Raw genomic sequence first — 19,719 nt, forward strand, 5'->3', positions numbered from 1 at the left:
AATAAGAATATGTTAAGCCTGGTGAATAAATGAGAATGATGTATAAATCAGTATATGACATAGGTATACTCGAAAAAACAAATCTGAGTGCTCCTCGCATATCTGGCTTAACAGATTCCATCGCATTGTTTCCATTGCGCATATGCAACACATTGACATTCCAATCCTAGCAGTATGCAGGATGTTTGTCCCATGAACCTAGTTTAATGGCCTTAGCTCCCACAAGTCTCCTGTAGCTCAGTGGTACTAGTAATCGGAATGTCTAAGTTGCGACTCCTGATAGGAAATTTTAATTTAGTTGAGCGCGACAAAGTTTCATCAATAGAATGCGACAAGAATGAAAAGAGCCTTCACGATTTACAGGGGTAATTCAACATGTTATTTCCTCGTATTAGATAAGGAAAAATCCTCATTTAAATACAAATATTAGAATGTCCATTATCTCTTTTTATCCAAGTACTAGTACGTTTAAGGCCCAGCAAGGTGTTCTTGTTTATTTCAAAAAAAAAGAAATCTATGTTGTCACCTAGTTGTTCTTGGCTCATCCTGTCGGGTTAGGAGACAAGTACAAGGATTTTTTCTTTCTTTCTATTTTCTGCTTATTCCTCTCAGTATTCAAAAGCCCCCAATATTGATTGTTTTGTTGTATTCTCATGTAAAATTCTTAAGACTGTAAGCGTCTGATGGTTTGGCATTTCTATTTTAAAGTTAGTGGTTGTATTTAGGCATTTTAGGCTCTTTTCGTTTTTTTTTTAGAGTCCTTATTATATTGATATCAGCATTTTATGCTGAGGAGGTCACCCTGGTTAAATAACATTTATTATTATTATTAACAATTATTCACCGAAGCGGCGAGGTAAATATCTACCATTTTCACCGACACTGAGGTGAATAATTGTTTTAGTATATACCACACAAGTTGAACAACTAGCGGGCCAAAATTCCTTTATTTTTGACAGTATACTGACAAATGGTGGGAAATTTTAAAATCTCGCGCGCCGTGCGGTAAGCGATTTCTTGTTGTAGAAAGTTCCGTCTCGCTTTCTTGCGAACAATTAAAACTTTTTGAGACACTTGTTTAGTTGCTAAGGTGTCATTTCTTTAAATGTTGTGTGAAATTCGTCTTGAGTTTGAAACCATGCTCCAAAACATTAGATGTTTCATTGTCTACATTGTAATTATAGTGCTCGGCAGTTTCGTAAACAAGGCATTGTAGTTTCATTTTTCGCCTTAGAATATGAGGTTGGAAAGATTAAATAACTTACCATTTAATACCGTCAAACTAAACTTTGTTGCCATTTTTGTATTTTTTGTAAGAGCTGCCTCGTTTATCTAAATAAATCCCTCTTTAGTGACCGTGGGCGAAACGGGTAGCCATCTTGTTTCTCTTCGGTTGCTCGGAGGTGAATAGTACTTGGCTAATCACCTCCGAGCTAGCCAATCAGCGCGCGCAAAAGGCACTATTCACTTGTGTGGTATATACTATTTTTTATTATTATTATTATTATTATTATTATTATTATTATTATTATTATTATTATCAGCTCACCAACTTTTGTTTAAAAATAAAGCTTCCAAATTTTATGACTTGTTTTTAAAAATTAACCATGTAGTTTTTTTTGTGAACCAATTTAGATTATACTATAAGAAGGCGAAGATAATATTCTTTAAACTTAAGACCGGGTAATACTGGCAATTTTGCGGTGACCATAACTGGACTTTAACTTTTAACTTGTAACAAAGAGGGAAATACCCCACTCAAAATTGATTGAACTGCGATAGACATCTAATGAGTTCATACTTTTCAATTTCTCAGAAACCTCAACAAGGCATGCTGAGGGAAAACAGCAAGAACTATTACGAGAAAAAGAAGAACGCGAAACCAACTTGATCCGACAGCTAAGACAGACAGAAAAACAAAGAGACAACATACAGAAAGAATTAAGAAATTGCCTAAAACAGTTGCGAGAAAGAGCCAGTTTGCTTGAGCAGCTAAGAGCAAAGGAGCAAAGGCAGGTGACAGAGATGGAACAGCGGCTGAGGGAGCAAGGCTTGAGAGAGGCCAGCTTACGTCAGAAGCTGAGAGAAAAAGAACAACAACAAGAAAATTCACAAAGAGAACGGGCAGAGATGGAGGAGCGGCTGACAAATTGGGAAGAACAATTGCAAGAGAGAGACTTGAGAGAGGCAAGCCTACATGAGCAGCTGAGAGAAAGAGAACAACAACAAGAAAATTCACAAAGAGAACGGGCAGAGATGGAGGAGCGGCTGGCAAATTGCCAAGAACAATTGCAAGAGAGAGACTTGAGAGAGGCCAGCCTACATGAGCAGCTGAGAGAAAAAGAACAACAACAAGAAAATTCACTAAGAGAACGGGCATCGATGGAGGAGCGGCTGACAAATTGCCAAGAACAATTGCAAGAGAGAGACTTGAGAGAGGCCAGCCTACATGAGCAGCTGAGAGAAAAAGAACAACAACAAGAAAACTCACAAAGAGAACTGACAGAGATGGATCAGCGGCTTGCAAACTGTGAAGGGCAAATTAGAGAAAAAGATCAAGAAGTGGCTAACATACAGCAACGCGTTTTCGCCTTAGAGAGACAGCTGAGAGCAAAAGAACAGGACGTGAATGAACTTGAGGTGAGTCTTACAGCAGCTCGGCAAACATTGAACCAACAGCGTCAACAAGAAACATGTGACTGGGTCATTTCTCGCAATGAAATTCAAGTGACAGACACGTGCCTTGGGAGGGGAAGTTGGGGAAGCGTTAAAGAGGGAACATACTGCGGCTGTAGTATAGCGGTGAAACAGATTCATGATTTAATTTTGTCTCGTCACAACAGACGCTTGTTTGAGAGAGAAATGAACATTGCTTCAAGATGCCGCCATCCTTGCTTGTTGCAATTCATTGGAGCAACAAATGACGAGGGAAGCCCTTTGTTTGTCACCGAGCTCATGGAAAGAAGTTTACGAGCGTTGTTAGAGCAGCGTGAACTCTCTGAAACAGAAATCACTGTCATTTCTCTAGATGTTGCCCGAGCACTGAACTACCTTCACCAAAAGAGGCCCTCTCCTATTATTCACCGTGATGTCAGTAGTGCTAATGTGTTGCTATGGCGACAGGGTGAGCAGTGGAGAGCTAAAGTTTCAGATTATGGCACTGCTAATTTCATTCAGCAGACCATGACCGTGGCTCCCGGAGCTCCGATTTACAGCGCACCAGAAGCACTTTCTTCAAGTCAGACAGCCATGGTCAGTACAATTTTTTGAGTTAAAAATGCACTGAACTATTAAGTGGTTGTTTGAGATTCTTGAAGATTGTTGGAGAATGGTTGCAGTGCTCCAAGATTTGTTTAGTCCGATGGGTCGCGGATTGTGCCAGAAAGCGTCCAGTCCTGTTTCGAACTTTCCATACATTTGTCTGTATAGCGAACCAGCCGTGAACTGCTACTAAAATTTGTTCGCGGGAAAAAATACAGGGAAATGTACGGAAAGTTCAAAACACGACTGAACGCTTTCTGGCAAAGCTACATCCCTCCAATTTTTTTCTTAAAATCCTTTTCCTAGTGCCAAAAGTTTCCAATTCATGAATTTTTCAGAAGCGATGTTTTATAAAAATTATTTGACATCGGATTTCCATACAAACACTGTTATTTCAGACGTGTTTGCCTACTCGTCAAAATGGCGTCGAAAACCGTGATAAGGCCTATTGTTTTTTCCGCCCAGTGAGAAATCAAAGCCTCTTGTATTTTGCAACAGAAGCCGTTCTTGTGATTTCAAGTTTCGTAGATTTTTTTGTTGTATGTTTAAAAGCCTTTAGACCGGCACATTAGGTACATGTAATAGGCCCTTTTTTCCAGTTGCTTTGAAGCTCATTATGAAAGCGAGGCTTCGTACGTAATTTTTATTATGAAAATCAGTTTTCATTCATATGCAAGCAAAACTAATTTTCACATCAAAAGCTTTGCACTTAGGCCCACTTTCGTAATGAGGTTCAAAGCAATAGACTCTTCTTCAAAATGCCGGCCGAAAATTCACATAAGATAAAAATTAAAACCGTATACCAGCACTGGAATAAGCACTTTTACTGTAGTAATAATAATAATAATAATAATATATAATTAAGCATTACACTAAGTCTAGTAACCCTGCAAGTCAGTAACCCTGCAAAGTTTCAGCATATCAGGTGTAATATCAGCTGAGAAAATGTAAGTTAAAAAATGAAAAATGTACAGACGTTTGTATGACTCGGGGTATGACGTATACCCCCAGTCATACAAACGTCTGTAAATTTGTCAAATTTCATCTTACATTTCCTAAGCTGATATAACACCTAATATGCTGAAACTTTGCAAGGTTACTAAAGTAAAGGTGCCCTAGCCTTTCCAGTGCTGGCATCAGTTTTGCATTCAGTTTAATTTTAACTCATTCAAGTCTGTTGCCGCCATTTTGGAGAAGTGTCTATTCCGAAATGGGCTATTCCATCAGCGTCAATTCCCCCGGGCATTAGTGGGGACATTTTCCTCATTGTCCTTCCCGAGGCCCTGGGTATTAGTCTTCCCCGCGGCATTTGACAGCCTCGTGATTTTTACCGCACAACGCTTTTACTTCCTTTCAATGACAAGTAGCATTAGTATGCAGTAAAAATGTCATAATTTTTTTTAAAAATTGACGACAGATGTATAAATAGTTCAATACTCATAATAAGGTTATTCTTTGTTTTTATAGGTTGATGTTTACAGCTTCGGTGTCCTTCTCTGCGAAATGTGCATCGGGAAAATGCCAGACCCTGAAAGGCGTGAAGAGCAACTCTTAATGGTGACGAACAGTGTGACTAGAGGCCTGGTACGGAGGTGCCTGAAGACAGAACCTGCGCAGAGACCAAATATGGAAGAGATTATTCAAGAACTGGAGCAATTTACTGAAACATTATAATTAAATATGAAATGGCATGTAAGTCTCTTTAATCTCTGTTTCCAATTATTTGTGAATAGTTAATAGAAAAAAATATTTCGTAGTTTTTAGTAGTTTGTATTTCTTATTCATATAACTACAGTAGCTTTTAGGTAGCAATTTTTATAGGTCATGGATATCTCAAGTATTTTTAATTATTTTCAAGTAGTTTTCTTGTACGTCACAGAATGTTTATCTGATACAGATTTAGGACATTTATAGGCAATTGAAGCCAAAGTGTTTGGAAATAATGTGGTAGACCAAAGGTGAAAAAATGGAGGTGGAATAGCTTGTTTGGTAGCTTTTAGTAGTTAATATAAATAGCTCGTGCCAATAGTTTTTAGGAGAAATATGTTTCGTAAATAGATGTTAGCAGTTTTTAGTTTACGTAAGGTACTGGTTCTTTTAATCAGTAGCCGTATTTCTATTTTGTAGTATTTTTCATTATTCTGCAGTGGTTTTAGATTTAGACATTTCAAATCAAGTTGAGATAGCGTACAATTGACTAAATTAGTTAGAATAGTATGTGAACAGATTTTAGTAATTTATGTAGTTCGTATAGGTAGTTTTTTCTAGGAATATTCTGATATTTTTGGTTGCGAGTTTTATAATCAGTGAACCTACCGTATTTCTATCTTCTATTTTATTTCTTTTCGATTTTACTTTCTCTTCTCTGTTCATTAGGGCCTACGCAAAAATTACATAGGTTTTTCTTGTCACCTTGTTTTTAAAACTACATTGTTTACTTTCCTCCTTGCCTCCTTGCTAGCAAGCTTGCTTCCTAGTTAGCTAGCTAGCCAGCCACCTAACTAACTTAGTTTATACTTTTTCTCTTTCCTACCTTTTTTATCACTTACGTACTTACTTTCTGTTACCGTGAATTTGATTCCTCAGTGGTCTTTTTCAAAGTAATTGTGTGTCTGATATAAGAGATAGGACATTTCAAAACAAGTTGTATTCAATTAAAGTTTCTGACTCAGACTAAACTAATTTACCTAGTAGAATCAGCAACAACAACAACAACAACAAATGAGAAGAACAGAAAGAAAGCGTTTCATCCAGACCGCAAACTAAGCGCGTTCAGTCCTACCGGGAATTCCTAGACCGCAAAAGTGAAGCCAAGGACATTGTCAACGGTTCCTCCAATATGACAAATACTTATGGGATAACAATTGGCTCTTCACAAAGGGCAATAAACATATTCTCAGCAAAGAAATGAACTGGGTACAGATGCAAGACCTTTTAAATTTTTATTTGGCAACATTTTTATTCATTCCAACATTCTAAAGAGCTTGTTTTCTGTTTACTCCAACGATTTAACGTTTTGAGCACTAACAGTATTCTAGCTTATTCTGATCGGCTGATCATTACTCAGTAAATACTCTTCAACACCTTTTTTCTATCCACTGGTGTGCGCACAGCAGCGTCACACTAAATGTTTGTATTAGGTGGACAACGAGTTTAATATTGGCATAATCATTGTTACAAAAAAGCTGTGTTATTTTCATATGCGATTTCTGACACCCATTTGCTGTTGTTCTTGAAGAGTTGGAATTCCTGATTGTAATCAGTAAACAACAATATGCTCCTTATCTGAGAAACTTGTTCCTGAAAGTCAGCGATTGTGAGAAAAAAATACGAACTCAGGAACGGTAAGATAGACTTAGTACTTGCAAAGTCTAAAACAAATTTTCTTAAAGGCAGTTTTTGGTATTAATAGTGGTGATATGCTCTGAAACAATTTGAAAGAAGAGGCTCAACTTGCCAAATCGGTCGGTGAATTCCGCGTTGAGACAAGCCTTCCTATCATTAGCAGGGCTACGCTATTCTCAAAACTAGTCTTTGTGATGTAATGTAACATAATTATATTGGAATAGCCTTTCCGTTTATGGTGTAATCTAGTGTGATGTAATTTAAATGTGTAATATGTATTTGTACCTATGTGCTTTGTTCATTTGTAAACGCCCCACATGGAAACCAGCTTTCAGTTGTTTGTGGCCAGCGTTTTAAAATAAAGTTGAATGTACATGTAATAATGTAAAAGGAAAATGTCATTTTAGCACCACAGCAGCTGTGGTCACACTTGGCCATTTTCCTGAAGCACAGCATCGGCTTTTGCTATGATAAGATTAAAGTTGTGTGTATGACCTCTCTTTACGAGGTTTACTTAATATCCATGGCTGGGTAAAAAAATCCCCAAAATGAATTGCCATGACAATTACAGATATGTTAACTTTTTTTTAGGTTTTTGTTTTGTTTCCAAAACTAAAGTAACCAATCAGGATTTTTATGCATAATTGATGTCCACACGTTTTATTATGAACAGGTAAATAAATTGTACCATTTTCTGTGTCGTTGGAAACATATTTTCATCAATTCTGTATTCAACACCCAGATATTTTTGACGGAAAGAAAGATAGGGTTGAATGTTTATTAGATAGATTATTTTGTTATAGGTTAGATTAGTAGCTGCTTTATATTAGAATTTCAGGAGAACAAATTAAAGCTATTTACATATAATTACAATAGATAGTTTAACTATTATTCTACATATTCTATTTTTATACACTGCGTATTATAGTGTGTTTTAAATATACCATTTATTTTTGCTTATCTGTTTTATGAGGATTTCTTGTTTTCTAAGAAAACAAAATGTGCTGAGGATCTCCGGTCCAAGATCTTCGGAGACTTTTCACAGTCATTTTAAAATGTGAAATATGTTTTTGAATTGTAAATGTATAGCAATTCCAATATCTAGAAAAATTACTGAGAGGAAAAAGAAACGGCTGAATATAGCAGGGACACACAACAAGAAAATCCGTCTAGAGCATTCTGGTGAGAAATCTTCGTTAGCACACGTAGGTCGATGGGTACTGTTCTTTCTTCGAAACTCGTTTCAAAGAGGAAACTTGACTGTCCTTCATTTCCTCATGTTATGGACTGAAATTTTTGTAATAAAACTACGGTATATACTGTTTCAGTTGTTGTCTGATCCGTATAGAATAGATATTTCACCAAGAGTCGTTGTGTGTCCTTGATGTAGGGGCGTAGCTTTGTTATTGGCTATAATCATTGTGCTTATTATTGATTTTTACATTTTAAGATGTATCGGGCCTGTCGTTGAGCTTAGGAGTAGTAGGAGAGGTGGTCGAAAACAAGCAGTAGTTAAATTTAGTGCTTTGACTGTAAAAAGTGATGGACAATTTGTCGCTCGGTAGCTTTTTAAGCACGGTGCACGAGCCTCCTAATACAAAGGTAATCTTGCGGGGCGGGAAAAGAAGATCTTAGCAAGGGCTATCGAAATCCAAAACGATTTTTAAAAATGCCTCCAATTTTCTTTTTGGACTCCAACAGCCCTTGCTAAGATCTTATTTTCCCCCGTTATCATAAACCGCGCAAAAATATCTCTGCACAGGTATCAGACCACCCCGAGATGCGCACAACGTATGCGCAGTAGAAAAAGGTGGACCACCATTAACTCAATCTCATACCCAGAGTCCTTAGGCTTTTTGGGCAGTGGGTGGGCGACGGAAGAGACTCTGGGATACTGGAATTTTATTACCACAGGATTTCTGCGGTAAAACTATGCAAGCTGTTACGGGGCAGCCAATCAAAAAATGTATTTTTTTTCGAATTCTCCAGAGTCTCTCCTGGCGACCAACCGCTGGCCAAAGAGCCTGAGGACTCTGGTTACGTGGGTTAGAAGTGATCGCTCAGCGATTTTTAAAAAGACTTCTAGCACTAATACTGGTCTTTTAAAGCTGTTTTAATAGTTAGCTATATACATTCGCAGCCTTGAAATGACTTTCAATCAATACGCAAGCTCGTCTTCCTTGCTGATTAGCTTTTGATTAGTTAGCGTTCTTTAGTTATGAACGAAGCAATTAAAGCTTATTGAAAAATGTTAGTTTTGCGTAATTCGTATAGATTCTTTTTTCTGGGCGGAACGGGTTTCAACTTAACGATTCATAAAGGACCCTAAGGCCTAAGCGCTGGCTAAAATATCACAGCAAAGCCCGTTGTTTATTTTTTCTTTACATCCCGTAGGATTTTTTGAAGAAGACTAGTAGTTGATGTGTTAGTGTTTTCAAAATGTACCAACGCCATTGACTCGGAAATCTGCTCTCACTTGTTCAACCTGATGCCTACTCAAGATACAGTTAACTTGAGTGTCCGGCCTTCTTAAGGGGATGGGGGGAAATGATACCCTCTATTGTGTATAAAATTCTGGAAAAAAAATTTCTCGAGGGGACACAAATATAGTTTGACTTCCGGGGGATATCGCAGATTCGAAACATCCGCGGTAAAAGTTCGAGACGTCGGGTAATTCAACGCCGTGAGTTGGTTTCATGTATTCCTTCCATTACTATTAACTTTTTTCCTAATAGTTTTCAACATTTCTTCTATACTAATCATATACAGTATTATTAAAAACTGGATCATTGTATAATGCAATTGCAGGCATTTGATTGGTTTAGCGGCCATGGTATATGAGCCATTATACCATGCCCGAGAAATAACGGCCATTAAATTGTCTTCTGGTTGCTCTTGCAAAGCGAAATCAGCAAGATCTAGCAATATTTCTTAACTGTTTTTAATAAAACAATTATTCCACTCGCGCTTGTTGGATATGAGATGATTATAGCCAACTCGGCGCTACGCGCCTCGTTGGCTATCTATCATCTCATATCCAACGCGCGCCCGTGGAATAATTGTTAAATAGCCCGTGTATAAGAACCTGGGTTTTAAGAACCTGTTAGGCTCAAATTTTCATTTTAAGCCCCCTCCACATAAGAACCTATTTAGGCTAAAACTTTAAGTTAGGTTCTTATCAGTGGGGTTGCTGTAAAAGTGTGTAGGTAGAGACTGCTGAATTAAGATCATCTATTTAAAAGTAACTTGACATACAGGTAACCTTTTTTCTTTCAAGTACCATGTTGTATGTCTATTTTGTTTGCCATTCAAATAATTCGCCAATTAAATGTTTTGTTAAGGACGTATGCTTTACCTGCACTGAACTACCTATAGGCACTGCTCTATGGTACAAATAAATGATTTATACTGTATTATGAGATGATATTTATAATATATATAGTATATTCAGATAAAATTCATATGAAAATATAAGAACCTATTTTAAGAACCTTGGTAGCCTAAATTTGCTTTAAGCACCATTTATATAAGAACATATTCAGGTTAAATTGAAAAATTCAGGTTCTTATAGGTGGGCTATTACTGTACCTGCCAACTTTTGCTGACTCAAAAGCGTGTGATTTTTATCCTGGGAGTTGCAGGATCAGTTTTCGAAGACGACACGGCTATGTCCGAACATTTCCGAAGACTTCCGAAGGCGCGCGAAGATTTGCGAAGACGGATTGGTGATCCCGGGAAACGAAACTCAAGCCCCTGAATAATTCTGAATTTTCAAGAAAATGATTATGCTCCATATGGACCTTCAAAAATCAGAGATTTCGGGGAAAATATCATCATTTACTCATTTTACACAGACTTTTCGTTTCTCGGGTTGGTTTGAGTTTACATATTTTTGGAAAGTGTGTCTACCTCATTTTTCAACCAGGCGTGAGAAATTGGTCCATAAGCGTGAGCTGGAGTGAGATCGAACTTTTCAACCCGCAGGTGTGACACTCACGCGTAAGGCGTGAAAGTTGTTAGGTATATAATCAGTAAATCCTTAAGGTTATACCTTTAGAGGTGTCTCGCGTCCAAGCGATGAAGCGCGTCCGGTTTAAACTGTAGATGCCTAAACCACTATATCAAATTAAAGCTTATAGAGCTGGCTATCAAACTGTACCAAGAATTTTGAAATAAAGTAAATTGCCGAATTTTTCACTACCTCTAAATGCGACCATCCAAATCACGTTTTGAAAGCTACAAGTCAAAGTGAATTTTGTTTTTCGCTAATTTAATTTGCTCCTCAGTTTCCGGACCCAAAACGCGGCTAAAAAAGGTGTCTGCGTTTTGCCATATTCAATTGCAGTGAAAAGTTACAGAACAGTTTCAAACTAGGATTAAAAATATGTGGAGTGTTCGTACAAAAATATCTCTCTGTTCATATGTTAAACCACCTACTGTCCAAATTTGAAGGCAAACGAACAAATTTCGTTTGAGTTTTAGCTCTTTAAAGTGTCCCCTTCAAGTGAAAAAATTGATTCGAGAAAACGGCGCTAAAAATTCGACGATTCATTTTATTTCAAAATTCTTGGTACGGTGAGAGCCAGCTCTATAATCTTTAATTTGATGTAGCAGTTTATGTATCTACAGTTTAAACCGGACGCGCTACATCGCTTGGACGCGAGATACCTCTAAAGGTATCGGTAACCTTACGTTTTAGGTCTTATCGGCTGTGGAACTAACATAAAACAGTTTATACAATTCTCCATTAGATTTCCTACCTTATGAGTTTATCAATTCACCCAATATTGCTAATTTCAAGCTATCTCTCGTCTGTAGTGAATGACGAGGAAGCCTAAGTTTATAAGCTTCTGTAGTTTCTTTAGTCTTCCTCGCAAATTTCTTTTTTTACCTCAAGATCTATGTGCTTTTTTCTTCATCTTCATTCACATTTCTTGTATATCTTTTTTTGTGTAATCATGATACGTTTTGGTTAATGTTAGTACTGGAAAATAAATAAAATATGTTTGAAGTTTGGACTTCACTCCAAGGAATCAATTTTTACTTGCTTTTTTTCTTTATTTGTTTCTTTTCTTTTCTTTTCTTTCTTTCTTTTTTTTTTTGGTTCACTGTTGGCTCCATCATCACCCGCCTAATACTTACTAAAATAACGTTGTCAGTTTCTGAAAGATGTTTGCTTTGAAATTAATTACTTTCGTGGCCGGTATGGACAGAGCACCTACATATTAGCTACAAAACACGCGCAAACATAATAAAATGTACGCAAACACAACAAAATATAAGTAAACTTAACAAATTGTATGCAAAATTTATGAAACGCTCGCAAACTTAAAAAAATTGGTCCAAACTTTAAAAATGCAGAAGTTATAAACTTAACCAAATTCACGCAAAGTTAAAAAAGAGTGCATGTAAACTTAAAAAATTGCGTGCAAACTTTATGAAACGCACACAAACGTAATTCAATGCAAACGCAAAGTTAATTCACAATGGAAGGCCAGGTTACTGAGCATACAATCTCATGCTTTCAACTCGAACTGGATGGGAGACGAACGAAAGCCTCTAGGTGAGTTTGAGCTTACTATTTTATGCTATTTTCTCTCCGTTTTACGCCCTTAGGGAGATCAAACACAATTCTATTTCTTAGTTTATACTTCTTTTGTTTAATTACATGAAAAGGTCACGTATTAAAACTGTTTAGACCGAAAATGTTGATCAGGTGGAAATGTAAATTGGCGGGCCTGCAATACCTCAGGCAGGGAATTATAGACGATTTAAGGAATACGGTAAAATGTAAGCTTAAGCTTACTTATTTACCTTTAATAGGTGTTTTTTTTCTAATTCTGAACCTTTTTTCCAGGATGTTTTGTTCAGTATGTGGTGCAAAAAATGTTACCGGTGTAACAAATGCTTTATTCTGTGGCTCATGTGGTGCTCGATACAGTACTGCTGGACCAAGCATGGCTTCTAATAGTTTGTCATTTGAAGAATTTATGACACAAAGAGCAAGTGGAGGAGACCAAACCTTTTTTAACTGTGCTGTGAAAAAGGCAGATAAAGTGAAACAAGTGGAGAGGAAACTGGATGGAAAAAAGAGGAAAAAAATCCGTGATTTCAATTTTTCTGCAAAAGGTAAAGAATGCATGTAGGTATAAAACCTTGTTTGTTGCTTTTTTGGGGGGTGGGGGGCTGTTTTCTCAACTCCATGAAAAGTAGTACCATGAATTCAACACTGAATGATTGTGATTTCATTTCGCAGATAAAAGTTGGATTTGCTTATAACAGTAATGGTGAGCTTAAGCAGAGAAGGGGTTCTTCTTTGCCTATAGATGTCAAGTGTAATATTTCAGATATTACCCTGAAACGAGTTGCCTTGGACAAACATCTGGCATTCAACAAACAACTTCCAAGGGATCATGAATTTGTGTTATTATACCCAGACTTTCAGCAAGTGAAGTATGTACCTGGAACAAGCCAGCCCTTTACTCTCCGATGTTACAAAGAATGTTTAGGAAAACCCTACCAGAGAATAACTCTCTGTCTTTGTGATGAAGAAGATTTTACTGGTACATGTACATGTTTGCTAGCTGAAAGAATTATTCTTTCTATAATTATTATAGTGTGTTGTGGAAAAACTATAAAAGTAAAAGAACATAACTAGTTTGATAACTAAAAAGAACAGGAAAGTAGAAGTTGAAAAATATTCCATGTGCATGTAGTATGTAATGTGTGTGTGTTGTAGTTCAAATTTATCATTGGGCAAGGTTTTATTTTCCATTGTACTTGGCAGTGGTAGTGTATGATAATGAATTGAAACAATGGGAAATAAAATTTAAACGAAGGATACAGTTGATCTACAACATGTATGTTTCTCAAGATTCACTTCCTGGCCACAGGAAGTCTTGTTAAAATTTTGCAAAAACACATATGTCAAAGATCATGACACCCCCTGTTAACCCTGGTTCTCCGAGAAACTTTTGAGTCAACTAGGTAAGTTCTGGTTTCAATCCAAAATGAACAATGCAAATTCTGATTGCATTTTTTTTTGGACATTCCATATCATTGTCAAAAGAGTAGCTGTTTCTGAAAGAGGTAGATGTTAGATGTATACTACCACAGGTTAAAGGAAGACAGTTAACATTGTTTTCACCAAAATGCAGGATATTTTCAATGGTTTACTGAACAGATGTTACTCCATTTTTAAGCTGTCAGCACTAGGTCATCAGACAGCGAAGACAATAGTCCCAAGGAAGATACCAAAGGCTCTTTGGACAAGGTATGAGTTTATTAATACAGTGAAATTTAACATATTCCATAATTTTTTTTTTTTGGGGGGGGGGGGGGGGGGGAGAAGAGGGACTATGTAGAGAATAACTAAAGCTGAGGTTGTGTCTAATTCAGATTTGTTTTCCTTTGAGAAGAGTCTAGATTCCTCAAATGAAGTCACTTTCAATCCAAAGTGGTTAGATAATTGGGTAGATCCTGATGAAGATAGGCTTCTTGAGCCAGTGTTTCTCACTGAGCAAACATCATCTTGTGGAAATGAGAGGTAAAAACAACACAGTAAAATAGTGGTTTTAATCCCTAGGTACATAATATTGTGAACAATTTTTGGTGGGCTCACTGGGGCCCAGTTGTTTGAAAGCCGATTAACACTAATCCACGATTAAAAGTTAACCAATGTTTTCATTTCGCTCATTAAAGATGATGTTAAAGTATTGTTTAAAGCTAATGGTAAAGAGTCTAGGGCAATAATAAAGGTCAAAAATCTTTTTGTCTAATCCTTTTGGAATAGTAAATAAACTTGACTCAAAGTTCACATTAACCCAGGGGAAAAAAATGCCAAATTGGAAAATATGGTTCACAAATCACACTGAACTCTTATCTATCTCTAACTTTTCATGCCAAATAATAATTATTTTGAGTTGTCTAGGACTAACTGTCTGTGTGACTGTAGTACTTTAGCCTGCATGCAGTTCTTTCCAGCTTGGATTTTCAAACAGCCTTCAGGTGTACTTTATTAATCAATGTGCTCAGAGTTGTTAGTGAAATACCAAGTTCATATGAAGGAGTGCGTGGAATAAAGCCCCAACTGATTTTTGAGGTCAAATTCTCCTCTTGTGTCACAAGCGAATACAAGGCAATTTGGAAAGAGAATCTATTTATTTATCAGAAGTCACTTAGGGCTTTTTTCCAGGGGCTCCTTCATTTAATCTTCCATTAATTATATTTACTGGTGGCTTTCCCTTTTACTAAATATGGCTGAATGTGTTTAACTCCAATTCTGTTTTTGAGCTCTGTTTTTTTTTTCTCTGTGCGTTATTTCTAATTTTACTGTTGAGTGTAGCTGATATTTATTTCTTATCAACAGCAGTCCAGCCCAAAATCATGTGGACATGAACATGGATGTTCAGGAAGCTTCAGATGTACCGGAGGATGTCCGTAAACGTGTTATAAAAGTGCATAGGCTGAATGTGAAAAGGGATTTGATAGATATATTTAAAGACCAACCCGTTATGGGAAATGACCTTGAAGTTGTGGTCATTGACTTTAGAGGCAGACAAGAAATTGGCAAAGGAGTTGGAGTGCTAAGAGACATACTAAGTCTGTTTTGGAAAGAGGCATATGATTCTCTTTTCATAGGAGAAAACGAAAGAGTGCCCTTTTTAAGGCATGATTATCAAAGAGAAGAATGGGCAGCTATCGGCAGAATATTGGTGAAAGGTTATCAAAGCTGCGGGTACTTGCCACTGCTAATGTCTCAAGCATTCTTTGCCTATCTCTTGTTTGGGGAATCTGCCGTCACTGGCCCAATGTTGATCCAATCATTTCAAAATTATGTTTCGGCTGATGAGAAAACTTTCATCATCAAATCTATTGCCGGTGAAATTGATTATGAGGGTGATGATGGTACTGACCTTTTGGAAATGATGAGCAACTATGATTGTCGTCGTAAGGTCAATTCAGAGAATATTGTTGCTGTTATTGAAGAAATTGCTCATAAAGAGTTGATTCAAAAGCCTCAATATATCGCAGACTGTTGGAAGTCCATAATTAGCCCTCTCATGCCAATCTTTACTAACGTGGCGTGGCTTCCATCCATAAGCAAAATTTTGAGTTGTCTTGAGGCAAATCCAGTCAATGATCCAGAAAGGGAAAGTCTCAAGTTTCTCAAAAAGTTCATTAAAGGTCTAGACACCTCGCAAAGGTTATCAAACTTTGTGAGGTTCGTTAGTGGGTCTGAGCTAATGCTGTTTGCTGCAATTCAAATAGAGTTTACAGATTTATCAGGGTTATGCCGCAGGCCAGTTGCACATACATGCAATACTGTTCTACAGTTACCGTCAACTTATCAATCCTTTCCAGAATTGAGAGAGGAGTTGAGCAGCATCCTCTCGTCGGATAATTAGGAGATGGACGTAGTGTAACGAGCAGCGTAAAATGATGAGTGAACTATGTTTACTTTGTGACAAAAGTTTCGTTAAGTTCCAGTTTTACTATGGTCCTTTTGACTGTCACAATTCATTGATTAGAAAGCTACTGAAGGCCAATGGTTCGACCAACTATTTCTTTAGTTAAGTCGGCTTGGGTTATAGTGAAAACGTGACAAATTATTGTATCTTGCCTTTGAGCAGATACTGATCTTTATGATGCACATTTCCTTGTGTTAGAAGTGGAATAATAAACTGTAGTAGTTCTTTTTCTATTTTTATCGGCATACATGTTTTAAATATTCACTACGCCCCATGAACAAAAAACGGAACAGTGGTATATCTTTTCACAGTTTGGGCGATGTTTCGAACATGAAAATGTCATTTCCTCAGTCAGGGAAATCCGAAACTGAACGGTCACCAAAGCCAACACAACCAAGCACCAATTTTCTTGACGGACACGAGTCAGAACAAGTGAACACATCAAACGTTCTTGTGTTTTTGAGCCTTTCATCTTCTTTTATTCCACTTTTATCCCTGAAACTGTACATGTATCTGTTGCGTTTCATGGCTGATTAATCTGAAGTAAATTTTCAGCCTTTTTTAGTATCTCGTTGCTAAACTGTTTGTTTGATATTCAGTCGTAAGGTGGATAAATACTATGAGGGACGTCTTGTGTTAATAAATTGTTTTAACTGATGTTTAAGTCTCTGTTTGCCTTCCTTTATTTTCTCCTTCCTTCCCTCCCTTTTGTCCTTCTGTCTCTTTTTAAATAATCCCCTTCCCTTCTCTACTTTTACTTCAAAGTGAACAGTCCACCAACGAAATCGTTAATTTTTAATTAAGTGGACATAAAAAACCAGAACCGAAGTACTTACGTGACTAATCTCAACAGACGGGAAGAAAATCAAATAAAACAATCAGATTTCGTAGCAGTTACATGTAGCCGGCGCCCAGCGCGGGAAACCCCCAAGCGTGCAAACCAGAACCATTCCTTTTGTTTTTGCTTCTGATTGGTTGAGAAAGTGGCGCTAGATTTTAGTCAATCATCATGCAAAACCTAAGCAATCACAATTACTATCGATACGCAACTGTTTACCCTTTGTTATATGTTGATTAACTTACACCTATTTTCAGAAAACGATGCTGCAACTAAAAGAAGTTATTAAAAAGGAATAACTGTTATCAAACACTACAACTAAACCGTAATTGGATGTTGGGTGATTGTACAAGAAGATGTACAAAAATCTTTCCCAGTCATTTCTGCATTGGAATCCGGTTTCACTCATTGCCCTATGATAACTGGTAGTTTTATAGCAAAATACTGAAATACTTAATATAAAGTTATTAGCCTCAAAAGAGTCACAAAAGGCTTTTTTCCATGCACCCTCTCAAGTCATTACTGCATTTCAGCTAACGTTGTCAACCAAGAGTAAACCTCTAACGCTTTCTTCCAGTCTGTTGGCTTTTGTAAAGCATTCCTTTGCATAATGTAGTCCAAATATTCTTCAAAATCTCTGTTTCCACAACAAGAACCCTTACCGCTGGTATAAGCCTCTGCCATTTGTAACATTACACTTGTTACTTGGTATTTCATGTCAATACCACCTGCAGAGAAAAAAGAATGTTCTCGAACAATCCGAATGTCAGACCAAGCGATCTGTCTGGATGGATTACTTAATAGTATTTGTAATAAGTCAATAACACCCATTTTATTTCTTGAGCTTTGATCCTCAATTCTGCAATGAGCCAATGACTTCAAGTTTGTATTAAATTATGAATTCAAATAAATCTGGTAAAGCTTAAAGTTTGGCTTCTAATCCTTGTGTTCCACTAACAGGTTTTATCGAGCATACAGAGCTCAGCCTAACACTTTACTACAGTATTTTTTTAATTACCAGAATTCTGAGGGAAAAAATGCATCTCGTCAGGTATGCCTGAAGGACATTCTGCCATTCTACTAGGTCTAATGATATGACTGTTCCACAGCTCTGCCACTTCATCAACGTCCTTTTGAATCAAGTCCATGAAACAGTATTGTAGGCAAAACATATGTTTCTGGTTACCACTCTGAAATGCTCCATAACTGGCTAAAGCTTTAAAAAGACTGATCCACCACTCACTTCTAAATCTCCGTAAGATGGACCACCAAGCTTCTATCCGTTGGTTTGACGTTGAGGTCCCATATCTATGGCTTCTAAGTCCAGAAAACTGGTCTTGGTCTTGGCTACGGAAAACTAATTGCAAACTGGCATAATGCCATTTTCAGTTCCACAGTCTGTCTGTACTAGCCTTGGGCATCCTCCAACTTCTTTAACACACTTCAGGAAGTATCCAGCTATTATTTTGGGGTCATTGTTACTGGAAGCAACTTCTAAGAACATGATTCTTCTTGAACAACCATCAACACACCCACTGATGCAAAATCCAAACGGTTTCATTTTGTCATAGCCATCAATATGCCAAGTTCCATTGGAGCCTGGGCATCTGTAGATACGCCGAGATAACCGCCTTTTTTGACGAGATGCACTTCCTTCAGGATCACACTCTCTTAATAACATCATGACCTGATCTCTAGATACTCTAAGATGATACTTCTGCCGTAAAACCTGTGTCATAAAACGATATCCTGCTAATTTTCCTGGCCCATTGAGTTCACGTCTTATGGCATGGCGAATTAGCCAGTCAGGAGAAGCATTCCCTCGCCTGTATACACCATATACTTTGTTGAGTAAGTATCTCAATGATCTGACTGTCATAAACACTCCATAGACTGATCCCAAGAAAAACGCTATCTTTTTGTAAGTATAACCTGCTTTGAAGTAACTAAGAATACATTCTTGAAGTGTATTGTAATCAGTCAACATTGGACTTCTCGGCAATGAAATTGCCAGATTTGGCAGTAATCCCAACAACAAACACGTGCACAGCAAAATGGACACCATGGTTAGGTCACTCGAGACTATAATCTGTTTGGAAAAAATACAGAGCATTAAACACAACTATCAGTACTGCTCGGTCATCTCATATATTAAATACTTAATGTTAGGGATTGGAGTGAGATCACGATCAAAGAGAAACAGTTATAGACTCTTAATTATTTAATTCCACACTCTTTGTTTACGAGGTAGGATTTCGGATCTTCCATTTCGGTACTGATAAAGAACCATCAGTCTTTGGTTAGCTACGCAGAATGCATTTCCTGCAGGCACTAGAATACAACTTTTATAGCACTGGACGTCCCCACCGTCAATTAACATTTTCATTCCATCAACGTTTTCGGTCGAAACAGCTTAAAATATGTGACCTTTTCATGTAATTAAACCAATTGGAGTATAAACTAAGAAACAGAATTGTTCTTGATCTCTCTTTAGTCAAAGATATGCTAGAAATAGGCGAAACAGAAAGCTTAATACTGACCTTTTGTTCCCAAGTTGATAGTATGTCGGCAACCTGGCCTCCTTCGTACGGTTTAATAGCCATTCAGAAAAGTATGGTTTGCGCGCGTTTATTAAAGTTTACTCGCAATTTTTTTTTAAGTTGGTTAGTTTTGCATCGAATTAACTTTGTAGCCATTTTACTAAGTTTGGGGATGTTTTACAAAATTTGCCTGTCATATTTTAAGTTTGCTTGCGTACATTTTACAAAGTTTGTAGGCACTTTTTTAAGTTTGTAACCTCTGCAT

At 37.2% G+C, this 19,719-nt stretch overlaps 2 protein-coding genes and 2 pseudogenes across 3 annotated transcripts in view; 3 read left to right on the top strand and 1 right to left on the bottom strand.

Moving 5' to 3' along the window:
• LOC146476342 (putative serine/threonine-protein kinase drkB) overlaps positions 1-19,719 on the top strand; it is a 214,446-nt gene that overhangs the window by 15,830 nt on the left and 178,897 nt on the right. The window lies entirely within an intron of this gene.
• Positions 2,003-5,243, top strand: LOC146476343 (uncharacterized). Its single transcript, XM_085114911.1, has 2 exons — positions 2,003-3,252; positions 4,729-5,243. The coding sequence occupies exons 1-2, from the start codon at positions 2,026-2,028 to the stop codon at positions 4,933-4,935; spliced, it is 1,434 nt and encodes a 477-aa protein (XP_084971037.1). The 5' UTR covers positions 2,003-2,025; the 3' UTR covers positions 4,936-5,243.
• Positions 13,962-16,920, top strand: LOC146476344 (uncharacterized; annotated as a pseudogene). The gene is made up of 2 exons (XR_014865690.1): positions 13,962-14,152; positions 14,975-16,920. The product of XR_014865690.1 is annotated as an uncharacterized LOC146476344 (transcript).
• Positions 17,434-18,998, bottom strand: LOC146476345 (uncharacterized; annotated as a pseudogene).

Source organism: Pavona decussata, unplaced genomic scaffold (assembly GCF_977016875.1).
Source record: "Pavona decussata unplaced genomic scaffold, jaPavDecu1.1 SCAFFOLD_78, whole genome shotgun sequence".
In the NCBI taxonomy this organism is placed as follows: domain Eukaryota; kingdom Metazoa; phylum Cnidaria; class Anthozoa; order Scleractinia; family Agariciidae; genus Pavona; species Pavona decussata.